The sequence below is a fragment of the Elephantulus edwardii genome, unplaced genomic scaffold, assembly GCF_000299155.1.
Source record: "Elephantulus edwardii isolate Elephantulus edwardi_28Jun2011 unplaced genomic scaffold, EleEdw1.0 scaffold00066, whole genome shotgun sequence".
Lineage (NCBI taxonomy): Eukaryota > Metazoa > Chordata > Mammalia > Macroscelidea > Macroscelididae > Elephantulus > Elephantulus edwardii.
Window position 1 is genome coordinate 10,250,288 of NW_006399816.1, and position 14,506 is coordinate 10,264,793.

Consider the following 14,506-nt stretch of genomic DNA (forward strand, 5'->3'; position numbering starts at 1 on the left):
AAGTAGTAAAGCAGGCATCAGAAGGGCCCCTCAAGGGCATTCTGGGATACACTGAAGACCAGGTTGTCTCCTGTGACTTTAATAGTGACACCCACTCTTCCACCTTCGATGCTGGGGCTGGCATTGCCCTGAACGACCACTTTGTCAAACTCATTTCCTGGTATGACATTGAATTTGGCTACAGCAACCGGGTGGTCGACCTGATGGTTCACATGGCCTCCAAAGAGTAAGATCCCCTTGGACCACCAGCCCCAGCAATAGCACTAGAAGAGAGAGAGAGACCCTCAGCTGCTGGGGAGTCCTTGCCCCAACTTGATCCTCCCACACACTGAAAATCTCACATCCTTGACAAAAGTTTCCGTCAAATCCCCCTGAGAAAGGGGAGGGGCTTGGCGAGCCCATCCTGTCATGTACCATCAATAAAGTACACTGTACTCAGCCAAAAAAAAAAAAAAAAGAAGATGATTCCAAGGCTTTTGAATTGTGGTATTGGAGAAGAGTATTAAATATCCCTTGGACTCCCAAAGTAAAAAGTTTATTATGGAAGAGGTGCCTGCAACCAAAGTTGCTCATTAATGGCCAGGATGGTGAAACTTTGTTGCACATACTTTGGGTTTGTTGTCAGGAGGGGCCAGTTCTTAGAAAAGGGGTAAAGGTCTTAGAAAGAGAGGATGACCCTCAACAAGGTAGATCAACACAGTGCATTTAACAGTGGGTTTGAGCATATCAGAGATGGTGAGGATGGCTATGTGGCAAGGCTTAGATCTGTTGTTCAAAGGGCTATGAATTTTCCTTTTTTTTTTTTTGCTTCATGCTCTTCACCTTCTCCTATTCACCTTCTACAGTTCACCTTCATGCTGTTCTCTTCATTATTTGAGAAATTATAAATGGCAAACTTTTTCTGTAAAGGACTTTTTAGTAAAAATGTTTTACTTTTGAGCCATATTATCTCTGTCATAATACTTGTGATATTGTAGTATAAAGGCATCCAAGTATAATCTGTAAATGAATAAATTATAGATAGATTTAAAGGACTATTTAAAATGAGAAGAGCACAAAGTTGAGACTAGAACTATAGAAAAAGAAAAGATATCAGAATATTTAAAGTGGAATAGTGGGAAAGGAGGCATAACTGTGAAAATAGTCCATGTACTCAGAAGACTAGAAGTAAAAGAATTGTCATTTGTGGGCAGAGTTTCAAAAAAAAGCAAGCTGACCTCAGTCAGGTGTCACGCTGTAGTGTGTTAAGGTAAGGATTGAGAAGTAGCCTTTAAATTTGGCACCTCTGATGGCAGAAGGTGAATCTATGCTGTTGAGATGTGGTGGTGTAGAAAAGCACTGAATACCAAAAAGAACTAACAGATATGTCTTAGAGAGAATGTAGCTCGACTGCTCCTGAAAGGCAACGATGATGAGGCTTCATCTCACATAACTTTGGGCATATTCCTCCTTTGAGAGGAATATCATACATAGAAAGGAGGAGGGTCAGCCAAGGAGAGGAAGATCCTCAGGGAGATGAATTGACACAGTGAGTGCAAGCTGTGAGCTCAAGTGTGTAAGGCATGATGAGGAGGATGGCACGGGATAGGACAGGATTCAGATCTTTTGTTCATACGGTTACTGTGAGACATACATGACACAGTGGCACCTGACAACAACAATAACAACAAAGAGCCTTGTCAATGATTTGCTGTGTTGGAGAATGATAGAAAAGTGGAGAATAGAAACACTGGCCAGTGATTGCTGCTTTTTGGTAATCTAACAACAGTAAAATTGCCTTCCTCGCCTCACCTGAGAATCACTATCAAATCAGTTGCCACTGAGTTAACTCTTATTGTGTGTCAGTATAGAAAGAACTGTGATGTATATGTTTTTCATTGCTTGATTTTTTTGGAAAAAATCTGGAATTGCCAATATCTTGGTTATCTCTTCATACAGTAATTAATCATTTGCATCCCCTAGGGACCCCAGGAAGCAGTATAAGGCCTGGAATATGAATTTTTTTTTAAAGTTCCCCAGATGATTCTGATTATATATGCTTGAGAATTACAAATATGGATTCTTTAAGCAAGATAGGCATTTTGGCTTGCTGTAAACTTGGGTTGGTGAATTGAAGTACCTCTTTTTCCAAATACAAAGCAATGATTAATAAAATAGTGAAAGAAAACCAATATAATAGAAATGGTACCAAAAAAATAGGTAGCCAAAACCGTGGATAACAGGGAGAGAGACAAGTGAAAATGGACTCATTTTTGGAAACCATAGATTGAGATAAGCTGGTATCAGAGATTCATTTTTTAGGACTAAATAATGTGGTCTTTAGAAACAATATTGATTATACAGTGCATTTATGCAGTTTATCGCTTCTCTGTTTGTGGCCACAGCATTAGTTGGGAATTGAACTTGAATTTCCTCCAGGGCTGAGGAGATTTTACCATTGAACTACTAGTGCTCCCAGGAACTTGCTATTTCAGAATATATCCTAACTTTGTTGCAAGGAAGACTCTTCTGATTTAAATAAACAACTGTAAGATAAATGTTTGAGAAATAACTGAGGAATATAGGACAAATATTTAATAATAAAAATCTAAATGTTAAGGTGTATTATAATTTTGTTAAAAGATTATATGTAATAGATTCTTAATAGTTGTATGAAAACCAAAAAGAATTTTTCTAAAAAAAAAAATCATTCCCCTTGTACCTAGTGTATATACACTTTATGAACTTTGTAATTAAACTAATGTAAAATAAAAAGAAGAAAGAGGAAAATTGTTAAATAAAGCCATTTAATGCTAGGAAAAATATGTAATAAAACAAAGCTATTCATACGAGATAACATATTAGTCTGAAAAAATATTTAGGATTTTCAGTGAGATAAATTAGAGAAGAATATCCCTTAAAGCAGTTGTGAAGTATAAATAGACAAAAATACCAGGTAGTCAGAGAAAGAATAGAAAGTTTAGGAGTAAAATATGTAATTAATTATACGTAATTAGGAGACAAATTTATTATTGAACGTTGAAATCATTAAGATGTCTGTTCCCTCCCAGATTAACCTGGAAACGCTATCTGACACCTTTCCAGTGTCAATCCAAATGCTAAAAGGTCCCCCTCCATGTTAACATTTTTTCAAGAGTGAAAACAACATTAAAAAAAGAAATTGAAGGGCATACCTTTCAAATAGCAGAATTTTGTTATTGAATTAGAGTAATTAAGGAAGACTTGGGTACAGACAAAACCAGTGGAACAGGATGTAGAACAAATTGTTATGTGGAAAATTTCTGCATAATGAAGGTGATATAAGTCAGTGGAGTCCTGGGTCAGTTACTATTATGAATTGAAGTATTAAGAGTCTAAAAGCTCCTAAAATCTCTTGCTCTTAGTTGTTTCTGCTTAGTAGTAACCCTATAGAACAAAATAGAATTGCCCTATAGGGTTTCTAGAGTTATAAATCTTTATAGAAGCAGGCTACCACAACTTTCTACTAAGCAGCACCTAGTGAGTACAAACTGGTGACCCTTTTATAGCAGGAGAGCCCTTTACCACTTTGCAAACCTGGCTTTTGCAAGAGTCTTCTCTAACATTCAGATTCATTGCTTTTGGGTTGGTTCTAGCTCATAGGACCTTTCATCATGTTTTTGATGCTGCAAGTTCTAAGAAGATGACTCATATTTTTTCTCCTGTGGAGCCACACTGGTATATTTGAACCACCAGAGATGAGCAGCCTTTGTATTAGCAGCTCAATTCTTTTACCATCAGAGCTTCCTAAGAACCCTATTACTGTTGTGGGCCATCAAGTTAGAAGCGACCCATAGCTGCCCCAATGGGTTTTCAGAGGCAGTTAATCGCTCAAGAGGAGATTGATTGCCCATGCTTTTCCTGAAGAGCAGCTGGTGGACTTGAACTGTGTACCTTTGGGATTGCAGCACTGATTCTTACCACTAGACCACCAGAGGTCCCTACAGGTCGTGTAAATGGCCTGTGCTTGGCTACTAACTTAATACACTTGACTTGATGGTATCTGCCAACAACTAACCTGAAAGAGGGGGTTTGAACCCATCCATTGTTGCTTCAGAAGGTCTGCAAGTCAGCTTTCATAAAGATTATAGTCAATAAAACCTTTTGAAACAGTTGTGCTCTGTAAACACAGAGATATCCAAAGGGAATAGACTCAGTGGCAGTGGATTTGGTTTTTTGATTTATGTCATACAATGTATCAAGAAAATAAATTCTCTGTCATTTAAAAACTTAGGTGACATAAGTGAAATTTAAGCCTATTAGAAGAAATATAAATAACTATGTTCTTACATGAAGGAAAAATTTTAAAATTCTTTATCAGTTATATAAGACCATTAGAGCTAGGTTATAAAGTAGATGGCTTACTGTAGATTTCAATTTTAGCACAATTTAGTTAGGACTTTAGGGGAGTTCTAGTGGCTTAGTGATAAGGAGTTGTGCAGCCAACCCAAAGGAAAGTGGTTTGAATCCATCAGCTGCTCCGTGGGAGAAAGTGGAGCAATTTCCTGCTGTGAAGTTTACAGTTTCTGGAAACTGGCTGTAAGGTCAGCTTTGAGTAGGTTCCCACTCCAAGGCACATAACAACAACAATAATAATGGCATTGGGCAAGCTATATAATCATTCTTTGTGTGTTTTCTTTTTTTGAATGATGATGATAGTAATAAGAGAACTCTTGGAGTGGAGCTGTAAGAATTAAAAGAAATAATCTATGTGTAGTGTGTAGGAAGATGACCACAATTAAACAGTCAGTCAGAGTTAACTGCAGTTATTGCTATTTTTTTGAAACTTAATTAACTTTATTTGTTATACAAAATACACTATGTGGTAGCCACTGCGGGAGCCTGAGTCCTCTGCACGGAGACCCTGGTGTGTCTTTACAAGAAGATCAGTAAATTCCTGGTAGGGAGACTTGGTGAACACAGTTTCTTTCCAGAGGTCTGGGGTCAAATAACTGTAGGTCTTGGACATGGCATCAGAGGTGGCCATGGCGAAGTTACCCAGGTTGGTTGTGCAGCCCCTGGTTGAGGTGTAGCAGCCATCAATTCCAGCTGTCTGCAACAGCTTCTTGGGCACAGGGGCCGAGACGATTCCACTGCCTCAGAGTGCAGGGATCAGTTGCACCAAAACAGAGCCACAACCACCGGTCACCTTGCAGGGAACAGTGTGAGGCCAATCTTGTTCCCCCAGTAGCCACACCACACAGGGACAATAGAGAGTTTGACCAGAATAATGGCCCCATGGATGGCAGGAGCCACCTCCTTGGAGCACTTGATGCCCAAACCAACATGGCCATTATAGTCTCCAGTGGCGACATAGGCCCTGAACCTGGTCCGCTGGCCAGCATGTGTCCGCTTCTGCACAGGCATAGTTTTCAAGACCTCATCCTTGAGGGACATCCCCAGGAATAAGTCAGTGATCTCAGACTCCTTGATGGGCAGTGGGAAGAGATAAATCTCCTCCAAGAATTTTCACATCTTTGACCAGACGGCCCAGTTGGATGACAGGGAGCCACTCGTCCTCGGCTTTGCCTCCTTGAGCTCCGCAACCCCATCCATGGCTGCAGCCCTGACCCCGCAGATCACTACCGAAGCCTCCGCGGAGGGCTCCCATCCCAGGGCCCCTGGACCCTCCGGGCTCTCCCCGCTGCACCGGCGTCATCTGCCATTTGGTGCTTTCTCGGAGAAGAAGCAGCTGTTATTGCTGTTGTTTTTAAAAAGTAAACTATAAAGCAAAGGATTGGTAAACCTGGTTTTCTTAAAAACTCTACAACCAAAAGTGGTAAAAAACCAGATAATTTATTCTTGATTGATATAAATGTTGTATATTCAACTGTAAGTGGTTTAATATTCAGGACATAGAAAGAAAATTAGTCAAACCAGTAAGGAAAGAAAAATTGTTAAGTGTGTGTGAGTCTGTGTGTGTGTGTGTGTAAAGAAATAAGTAACATTGGCCAAGTGGTAAATAAGTGGGTAAGAGTTGCTCATTCCCATAGTAATCAGGCAACACCAATGTAGTAGCCTTTCGTATTTACGGAATGCCAGGAAAACAAGTGTGATATACTAACTTTTGACAAAGGATGAGAGAAATATGACCTCTTTTACACTGACTGAAACAGTAAGTTGGTAGAACCACTTTGAAGAGCATTTTGTTAATATCTAGTTAATGTTACTAATGGCAATGGAAAGGAATAGGGTTTTGTTAGTTTTAGAAAGTATTGTGAGGCATAATTTCTTTGTTGACAGAGATGGAAGAATGAAATTGAGGTGAAAAATAGGAATACATTTTGAGTTGTAGAGTCTTCAAGTTGATTGGAATGACATGGTGAATAAGGAGTGAATAAGAATAGATTAAACAGAATAGTAGCATTCAGGGTCAAGGTGGGTAGAATAAAATTTGTAATGGTGCCAAGTCAAGCTAGTTGTATAATTTTTCTATTTTGCTCAGCAAGTCAGGGCAAGCTTTTTGTTTTCTGAGTCAAATTTACCTCACTTAACAACAATAGCCACCACCATCTATCATGGGGTGGGGGTGGGACTCTGAGCCTGGAATTCCCTGAAAGTATGTCCATCTTGTGGTAGATTCTTTCTCATGTATTCTCTTGATCATAATTTATCTAGTTTAGTTTCTGTTTATCTCATCTTCCTACTGTTTTCTAATGATTTTCACTGAATTTTGTTCCATCAGTACCATTTCTTGAATACCTTGAAGAAATTTTGGCATACTCTACTTAGATATGTGTGGTTAAATTTTTAGTTTTTGCTGTTCACGTTATTTTTGCCTTTAATGAAAGTATTCAAGTATAAGAGAAGAACTTATTTTAATTCCAGGCACCTCTGAAACATTTGAAATAATTAGAGATAAAATAGTTTATCCTATAACTCAATATCTTAAATAACTTAATTATTAATATAGTAAAACATGGAGGTTTTCTGCAAGTCTATTTTAGGAAGTGCTCATGTTTAGACAGTAAAATGTAGTAATTGTAGTGTGAAATACAATGTATATAAATTATGTAAGCAAACCAGTTTTTAAAAAAGTAATTGTGTGGCTTTAATGAAATGGTTTTCAAAATTGTATCTATGCTAATAAGAGTTATATTTTTATGTTTTAAAATGGTATAATCAGCATAATTATTATGCTTTTCTTTTTTTAATAGCAGAAAACAATAATTACATGACTACTAAATATTTCACTTTCTTTTTTTGTTACAGTGTTTTGCCAAGAAAATGTTTTGCACAGTCTTGAACATGTACTGTCCATGCTGATGGGACAAGATCCAATATGAATATAAATGATGGGGGAAGACGACGCTTTGAGGATAATGAACACACGTTACGCATATATCCTGGGACAATTTCAGAAGGGACAATCTACTGTCCAATTCCTGCCAGAAGAAACTCCACAGCTGCTGAGGTGATTGATTCTCTTATAAATAGACTCCATCTTGACAAAACAAAATGTTATGTACTAGCAGAAGTGAAAGAATTTGGTGGCGAAGAATGGATACTCAATCCAACAGACTGTCCAGTTCAGCGAATGATGTTGTGGCCTCGAATGGCTCTGGAAAATCGCTTGAGTGGAGAGGACTACCGCTTTCTTTTGAGAGAAAAAAATCTTGATGGATCAATCCATTATGGTAGTCTTCAGTCATGGCTACGGGTAACAGAAGAACGTCGCAGGATGATGGAAAGGGGTTTTCTTCCACAACCACAACAGAAGGACTTTGATGATTTATGTAGCTTACCTGATTTGAATGAGAAAACTCTTTTAGAAAACCTTCGAAATCGTTTTAAACATGAAAAAATTTATACCTATGTTGGCAGTATTCTGATAGTTATTAACCCATTCAAGTTTCTTCCTATTTATAACCCCAAATATGTAAAAATGTATGATAACCACCAATTAGGAAAACTTGAGCCTCACATTTATGCTGTGGCAGATGTAGCTTATCATGCAATGTTACAACGCAGAAAGAATCAGTGCATTGTAATTTCAGGGGAGAGTGGTTCTGGTAAGACTCAAAGCACAAACTTTCTTATTCACCATCTTACTGCTCTCAGTCAGAAAGGATTTGCCAGTGGAGTAGAACAGATTATTCTTGGTGCTGGACCAGTACTTGAGGTAAGTGTGCAAAAGTATTTTTAAACATATTGTAAAAACATTTTTTAAAGAAGTATTTGATAGATGTTAGAAGATTTAGAACTTTAGCTGTTTAGATAACTTGTAATTAGCAAGGGAAACTATGTTTGTTGTAGATTCTAATATACAAGTCTTTGAATTACAAAATTAGAACCATTCTTAACTTTTAGTCTTTAAGTAGAATTTATAGGTGCGTTGAAGCAAGTGCATATAGTTCCTGTTTACTTTAGTGCCTTTTCAGTGCTTTAAAAAGTTTCTATGTGCATTTAAAAGTTACTTTGATAAAGAATTTGTTGTAAATGAATTTGTTCAGTTGTTTCAAACTGGAGAGAAAAATTACTTAGTATTGGAGGACAAATCAGATGCCTGTATTCAGATTTAATTGCCTTTATAAATACGTATGTTCTCATAAGACATTTGGAAGATTGGAAAGCAAAAATGCCAGAGAGACAGAATGTGACAGTGATAATTTTTTTTGAAATGATTTTTCTTTTCATCATAGTAATGCAAAAGAAAGAAATTACTAGAATCATCTCTCTCTGAGGGGAGAGAGCAGTGCAGGACTACTCTCTCTAGGTAGTAGAGACTGCTAAGTGGATTGTGACAGTAGGTGGCTAGGGCAATATTCTTGCAAATGTATTTTTACCTCTGCAGTAGTGACATCTGTTCCTAGCATTGAAAATCTTAAGGGTTCATTTTTGAAAATGTAGAGAATATGGGGAAAATGTTTAGTTGTAGACATTTTAAGAAGTGATATTATCAAATGTAGAAAGAAAAAGAATGATATTTTAAGTTTTAAATCTCTTATTTTGTGAAATATGAGATACAGTAAACTGTACACATTAAAGTATACAGTTGAATGAGTTTGGCATGTGTTTTATTGCACTGCTAGTGTAAAAGATGGTACCGCTCCAGCAGTTTGAATCTTTCAGCGGCTCTGTGTGAGGCAGGTGGGCAGTCTCCTTTTGTGCAATTTTCAGCTTCTGAAAACCTGCTGGAAGGTCAATTATGAGTTGGTTCCAATTCAGTGGCAATGAGTTTTGAGACAGTCAAGATAGTGAAGATTTCTGAACATAGAGTTTATTCCTATCCCTGAATAACTCCTTCCTCACACTCCTTTGATTTAGAAGTAGCCACTGATATGCTTCTGTTGCTAGAGTTAGTTTGCATTACCTAGAATTTTATATAAATAGGTTCATGTAATATATTCTTCTTTTTTTGTGTCTGTATTTATAACTCTTTTTGAGATTTGTCCATGTAGATATTTCAGAAATTCATTGCCTTTTATTGAGTAGTATTCTATTGTATAAGTATACATAAGTTTGTTATATATTCACCTGTTGATGGGTAGTTGAGTTATATCTAGTATTTGGCTGTTACATGTAAGTATCTAAGTCTTAATGTGTAATAATATTTTTTTTCTCTAAACATAGAATGACTAGGTCATAAATAGGTATATTTGATTTTTAAGTCAAAGCTCTCATTTTCCCTAAGTGGCAGTATATATAGTTACAGTCCCATCATTGAGGTATGATAGTAAACAGTTACTATATCCTTGCCAATCCTTGATAGAATCATCGGTTTTAATTTTAGCCTAGTTGAAAGAAGTTGCATTGTAACCCCAAAGGCATGGGGTTAGAATTCACCAGATGCCTCTGCTGGAGAAGGGTGAGTAGTCTCTTTCCACGTGATTTACTGCCTCAGAAAACCCCCTGGAGGGTCAGCTGTCAGTTGGTCTAACACGATGGCACACAAAAACAATTTGATACATAAAAGGAGTTCTGGTAGCCAAGTGGTATGGAGCTGCGCTGCCATCCCACAGACACAAGGATAAAAATCTGTCAGCAGCTCCATTGAAGATAGATGGGCACTGCTCTCCTTTGTGGTTTATTGCTTCTGAACACCTGCTGAAGAGTAAGCAAAGAGCCAGTTCGGACTCAGTAGTGCATTACATATCAACTACAACAGCCTCTGGATGTCACAGTTTATACTCAACTAATTGAAAGATAGAGACCTCTAGTGGTCCCTAGGGAGTTGTACTGCTAATCCAAAGGCCACAGAGGTAGTCTAATTCATCAGCAAATTTGTGGGAGAAAAATGAGTAAGTAGTCTTTCATCTTGTGCTGTTTACAGCCTCAGAAATCAGTAGAGAATTAGTTAAGAGTAGATTCCCAGTTTTTGTTAAAATCACAATAATAAAAGAGAAGCTTCCCAACTCGACAGGAATGGATGGGTAAGTGAGTGGATTGAAAAGTTGATGGCTGAAACTCAGTGATGTTGCAGAATCAAGGCCCAGAAGTCTGCTTCCACAAAAGATTTCAGCCAAGAAAACTCCGACTCAGTTCTACTCTGTAACATGCGGGGTCACTGTTTGTCAGAATCAGCTCAGTGGCAGCAGCAGGTTTGGTTTAGTTTTGGTAATAGTTTGAGCTTGACTCAAGTGTGATGTAATTGTTGGTTTATTTTATTTCATGCATTTTTAATTTGAGTGAATGTTTACATACCATAATGATTTTTCATATAATCTTTCATAGACTTTTAAAATAACATTTATTACCACTGAGTAATGTAATTAATTAATTACAATGTCTGATCAATCCTTTATTGAATTGCCTTCACCTTCACTCACTTAACCTGTATTTGTTTTACTCTCCTGTCCTTCTCATCCCTGTTAGCTTTTCTAAGATTGATTCTGTGTATAAACCTTTCCCTAGGTGTCTGTAATGGTGGTTTTACAATATAACTGTCTTTTTTGGTGACTGATTGAAATCATTCAGCAAAATTTGTTCTAGATTCATCCGTGTTGTACAGTATTACAGGAATTCATGATCATTTTTTAGTGTTATTATCTAATACTCTCTTATGTGACTATGCTGTGGTTTTTTAAATCATTTATCTAATATGGCCACTTGGATTATTTCCAACTATTTGCTTTTTGTAAATGCTGCAGTAAACATGGTGTGTGTATGTCAGTTTGTGTCACAGCTCTTATTTCTTTGGGATGTATACATTGTTGTGTGATTGTGGAATCAAATTGCATTTCTATTCCTTTCTGAAGAAGCACCGACATTGCAATACCAAAAACACTTGGTTTGAATCCACCAGATGGTCCATTGGAGAAGGAGGGGCAGTCTCCTGTGCCAGTCGGATCTGATTCGAAGGCACACAACAAGTTAAAGACAAAACAAAACACCACTAGAAAAAACAACAACAAACCAACAAAAAAAAAACAAACAAAAAACCAAACAAACAAAGAAAGAAGCACCAAACTGCTTCACATACTGATTGCACTATTTTATATTTCCATCAGGATTCAGTCTCTCCACACCTTTGCCAGTATTTGTTGTTTGCCTTCCAGTTGAACTTTGTTGTTTTTGCTGGGGTCAGATGATAGCTCATTATTTTGATTTACATCCCTCTAGTAATTAATGATTTTGAGCATTTCTTCATGTGTTTAATATGTCATCGAAGTGTCTCCTTTGCTGAAGTGTCTGTTCAAGTTCTCTGCCCATTTTGTAATTAAGTTGTTTTCCTTGTTTGGACTTTTCTAGAAATATTACTGATTATTCTCTTGTTAAATGTCCCATAGGCAAATATTTTCCCCCCAAGTTCCTATGTTCTCTTTTGAAGAAGTTTTTTGATGCATATAGGATTTAATTTTCAAGAGGTCCTACACTTTCAATTTATTCTGTGTTAGTTATGTATCAGTTATATTTGATATTCTGTCTAAATCATAGCTTAGGGCTTCTAAGTTTGCACCAGTTTTTAAAAAAATTACCTTTATTGTTTTACATTTTACTCCAAGATCCTTGATCGATCTCGAGTTAGTTTTTATATTGTTGTTTCAGTATTCTGCAGATGGATATCCAGTTTTGCTGGCACTGTTTATTAAAGAGACTGTTTTTTCTTCACGAATGGATTTCATCTCTTTCCCAAAGATCAGTTTATCACAGGTAGATAGATTTATTTCTTAGTTCTCTGTTTTATTCTGTTGGTCAAGGTAACTGTCATTTTACCAGTACCAAGCTAGTTTGATTGCAGTGGCTGTGTAGTAGGTTTTGAGATCAGACAGTGTGAGGCCTCCTATTTTGTTTTTCTTTTTTAATACGATTTTTTAATCTGGTCTCTCTTCTCTTTTCATATGAAGGGAGTGATTACTTTTACAATCTTGTTGAAAAATGATGATAGGATTGAGATCAGATTGTACTTGTAAATTGATTTTGGTAATATTGCTACTTTCACAATATTATGTCTTACCATCCATGATCATGGCATGTTTTTTCACTTGTGTAGTTCTCTGGGTTCTTGTAGTTTGGTGGGTTTTTATTTGTGCTTTTGAATGCTTTCTCTCTCTCCACTGAGAGGAGTGTTGGCGGGTTGGTTTTATATATATGATTTGTCCTTCTGGAGGAGTTTACCTCTGTTCCTATTTTGTTGAGATTCTTTTATCAGAAAATAGTGTTGAATTTTGTCAAGATGTCTTTTGCATCAATTGAGATGATCACATGGTTTTCCTCTTTGTTTTAGTGGCAAGGTAGATTACACTGTTTTTCTTTGTATACTTGGTGTGAATCCCACTTGATCATGATAAATGCAAGTTTTTATATGATTCTATTCGGTAAGTATTTGTTGTGAATTTTTGTATCTATGTTCATGAGGAATGTTGGTCAGTTGAAGGATAATTTTCTTTTTAAGTGATATTTTTACTTGGCTGTGGTATCTGGGTTATTCTTGCTTCATAGAATGAATTAGCAATATTCCAAACTTTTCTGTATTCTGAAATCATGTGAGTAGAATTGATGTGAGTAGAATTCACCAGTGAAGCTGTCTGGACCAATTTTCTTCCTTTGGATTGTTTTAGGTAGTGAGTGAGTATCTGAACAGTTGTCCATTTCCTCTAGGTTTTAAAGTTTTTATATAATTCTTCATACTGTTCTGTTATTATCAATTTCATTTCAGTTGGCTCTATTTTTACATCATCCATTTCATTCCTAATTCATGTTGTTTGTGGCTTTTCCTTCTCCCTTTTTGTTGGATTTGCCAGAGGCTTGTTGATTTTATGAATTCTTCCCAAGAACTTTTAGTCTTGTTAATTTCTATTAATGCTTTTCTGTTTTCTGTTTTCATTTATTTCTGTTCTTTATTATTTGCGTTCTTCTGGAGACTATTGTCTTTGTTCTTTTTCCAATTGTTGGAGATGTTGGGTTGGGTGTTGTTTTTTTCTTTCCCTTTTTGAATAGATCTCTGTTTATTGCTGTAAATTAACCTCAGAGTACTGCTTTTTCTGAGTAGTGATTTTGGTACTAATTTATTGCAAGAAACTTATTTTATTTCTGTTTCTTCTGTTACCTGGTAGTGTTCAAGCAGAGTGCTAGTTAGTTTCCAAGGACAATTTTTGTCCCTTTGCTCTTCTTATTGTTTCTATTTTTATAGCTTTGTGATCTGAGAAGATTGTTTGTGTAGTACAGTGCTTTTTAATAGTTATTGAAACTTGCTTGGTGATCTAACATTTTATTCTGAATAATATTTCATGTGTACTCGAGAAGATTATATATTGTATTCTTGTTGTTTGTAGTGTTCTGTATAAGTCGTTGAGATCCATTTAGTTTTAATCTTTTGTGTCTTTGTTGAGTTTCTTTTGTATGAATTGTTAAGCTAGTCAGTTCCTCACCAGTCCCGAACACACCGTGCTCACTGCCGTTCCTTGGCGGAAAGATTTTTCAGACCAAGAACACTTTACTTGCCCTGAACTTCAACCTGGGGATTATCTCATCGTAAACCTACTGCTGTTCAGTTGATCTGATTTATAATCCACTTGATGGTGGTGGTTTTTTTGGAGTTAGAGAATATGCCATTCCTATGAGATCATTATGGTAGGAGAAATATTCACAATGAATAGTTTCTTGCTCTGTCTATAGTATGCTGTTCACTTCTTTTTTTGCTTATTTTGTTTCTTGAAGCATAGTATACATGAATTGTCAAGGGCAGTGCCTTTTTATTTTTTAAAAACAACTGTGAAGTATATTGAATTATAACTTGAATAAAATATACACGTATAAAACAGCTAAATGATTTTTAACAAATGCATATACATATCATACGGTGTGTACTCAAGGTATAGAATGTTATTATCCCAAATATTTTTTTTTTTTAAATTTCACAAACCTTTATGATCTGGATGTAACTGTGGTTAAACAGATTTTTTTTTTTCCTTGTGAACTGCTCTCTCAGCTGTGTTTTTTTTTTTTACAATTTTTTTTTTAATTGGGAAAAACATATTGGGGGTACAAGGAGGTGAGGGTTGGGGGCAGAAGGGTGAGGATGGGCCAGGATGCAGTTGCAGAGCTG

At 36.5% G+C, this 14,506-nt stretch overlaps 1 protein-coding gene and 1 pseudogene across 1 annotated transcript in view; one reads left to right on the forward strand and one right to left on the reverse strand.

The window, feature by feature from the left end:
• Positions 1-5,116: 5,116 nt before the first annotated feature.
• LOC102874981 lies at positions 5,117-5,684 on the reverse strand (annotated as a pseudogene).
• A 1,546-nt stretch (positions 5,685-7,230) lies between these two features.
• The window catches only part of LOC102870680 (unconventional myosin-IXa-like), a 266,823-nt gene continuing 259,547 nt past the window's right edge, over positions 7,231-14,506 (forward strand). The window contains 1 exon segment of the mRNA XM_006888336.1: positions 7,231-8,140. Coding sequence (XP_006888398.1) covers positions 7,301-8,140 — 840 coding nt within the window. The 5' untranslated portion in view covers positions 7,231-7,300.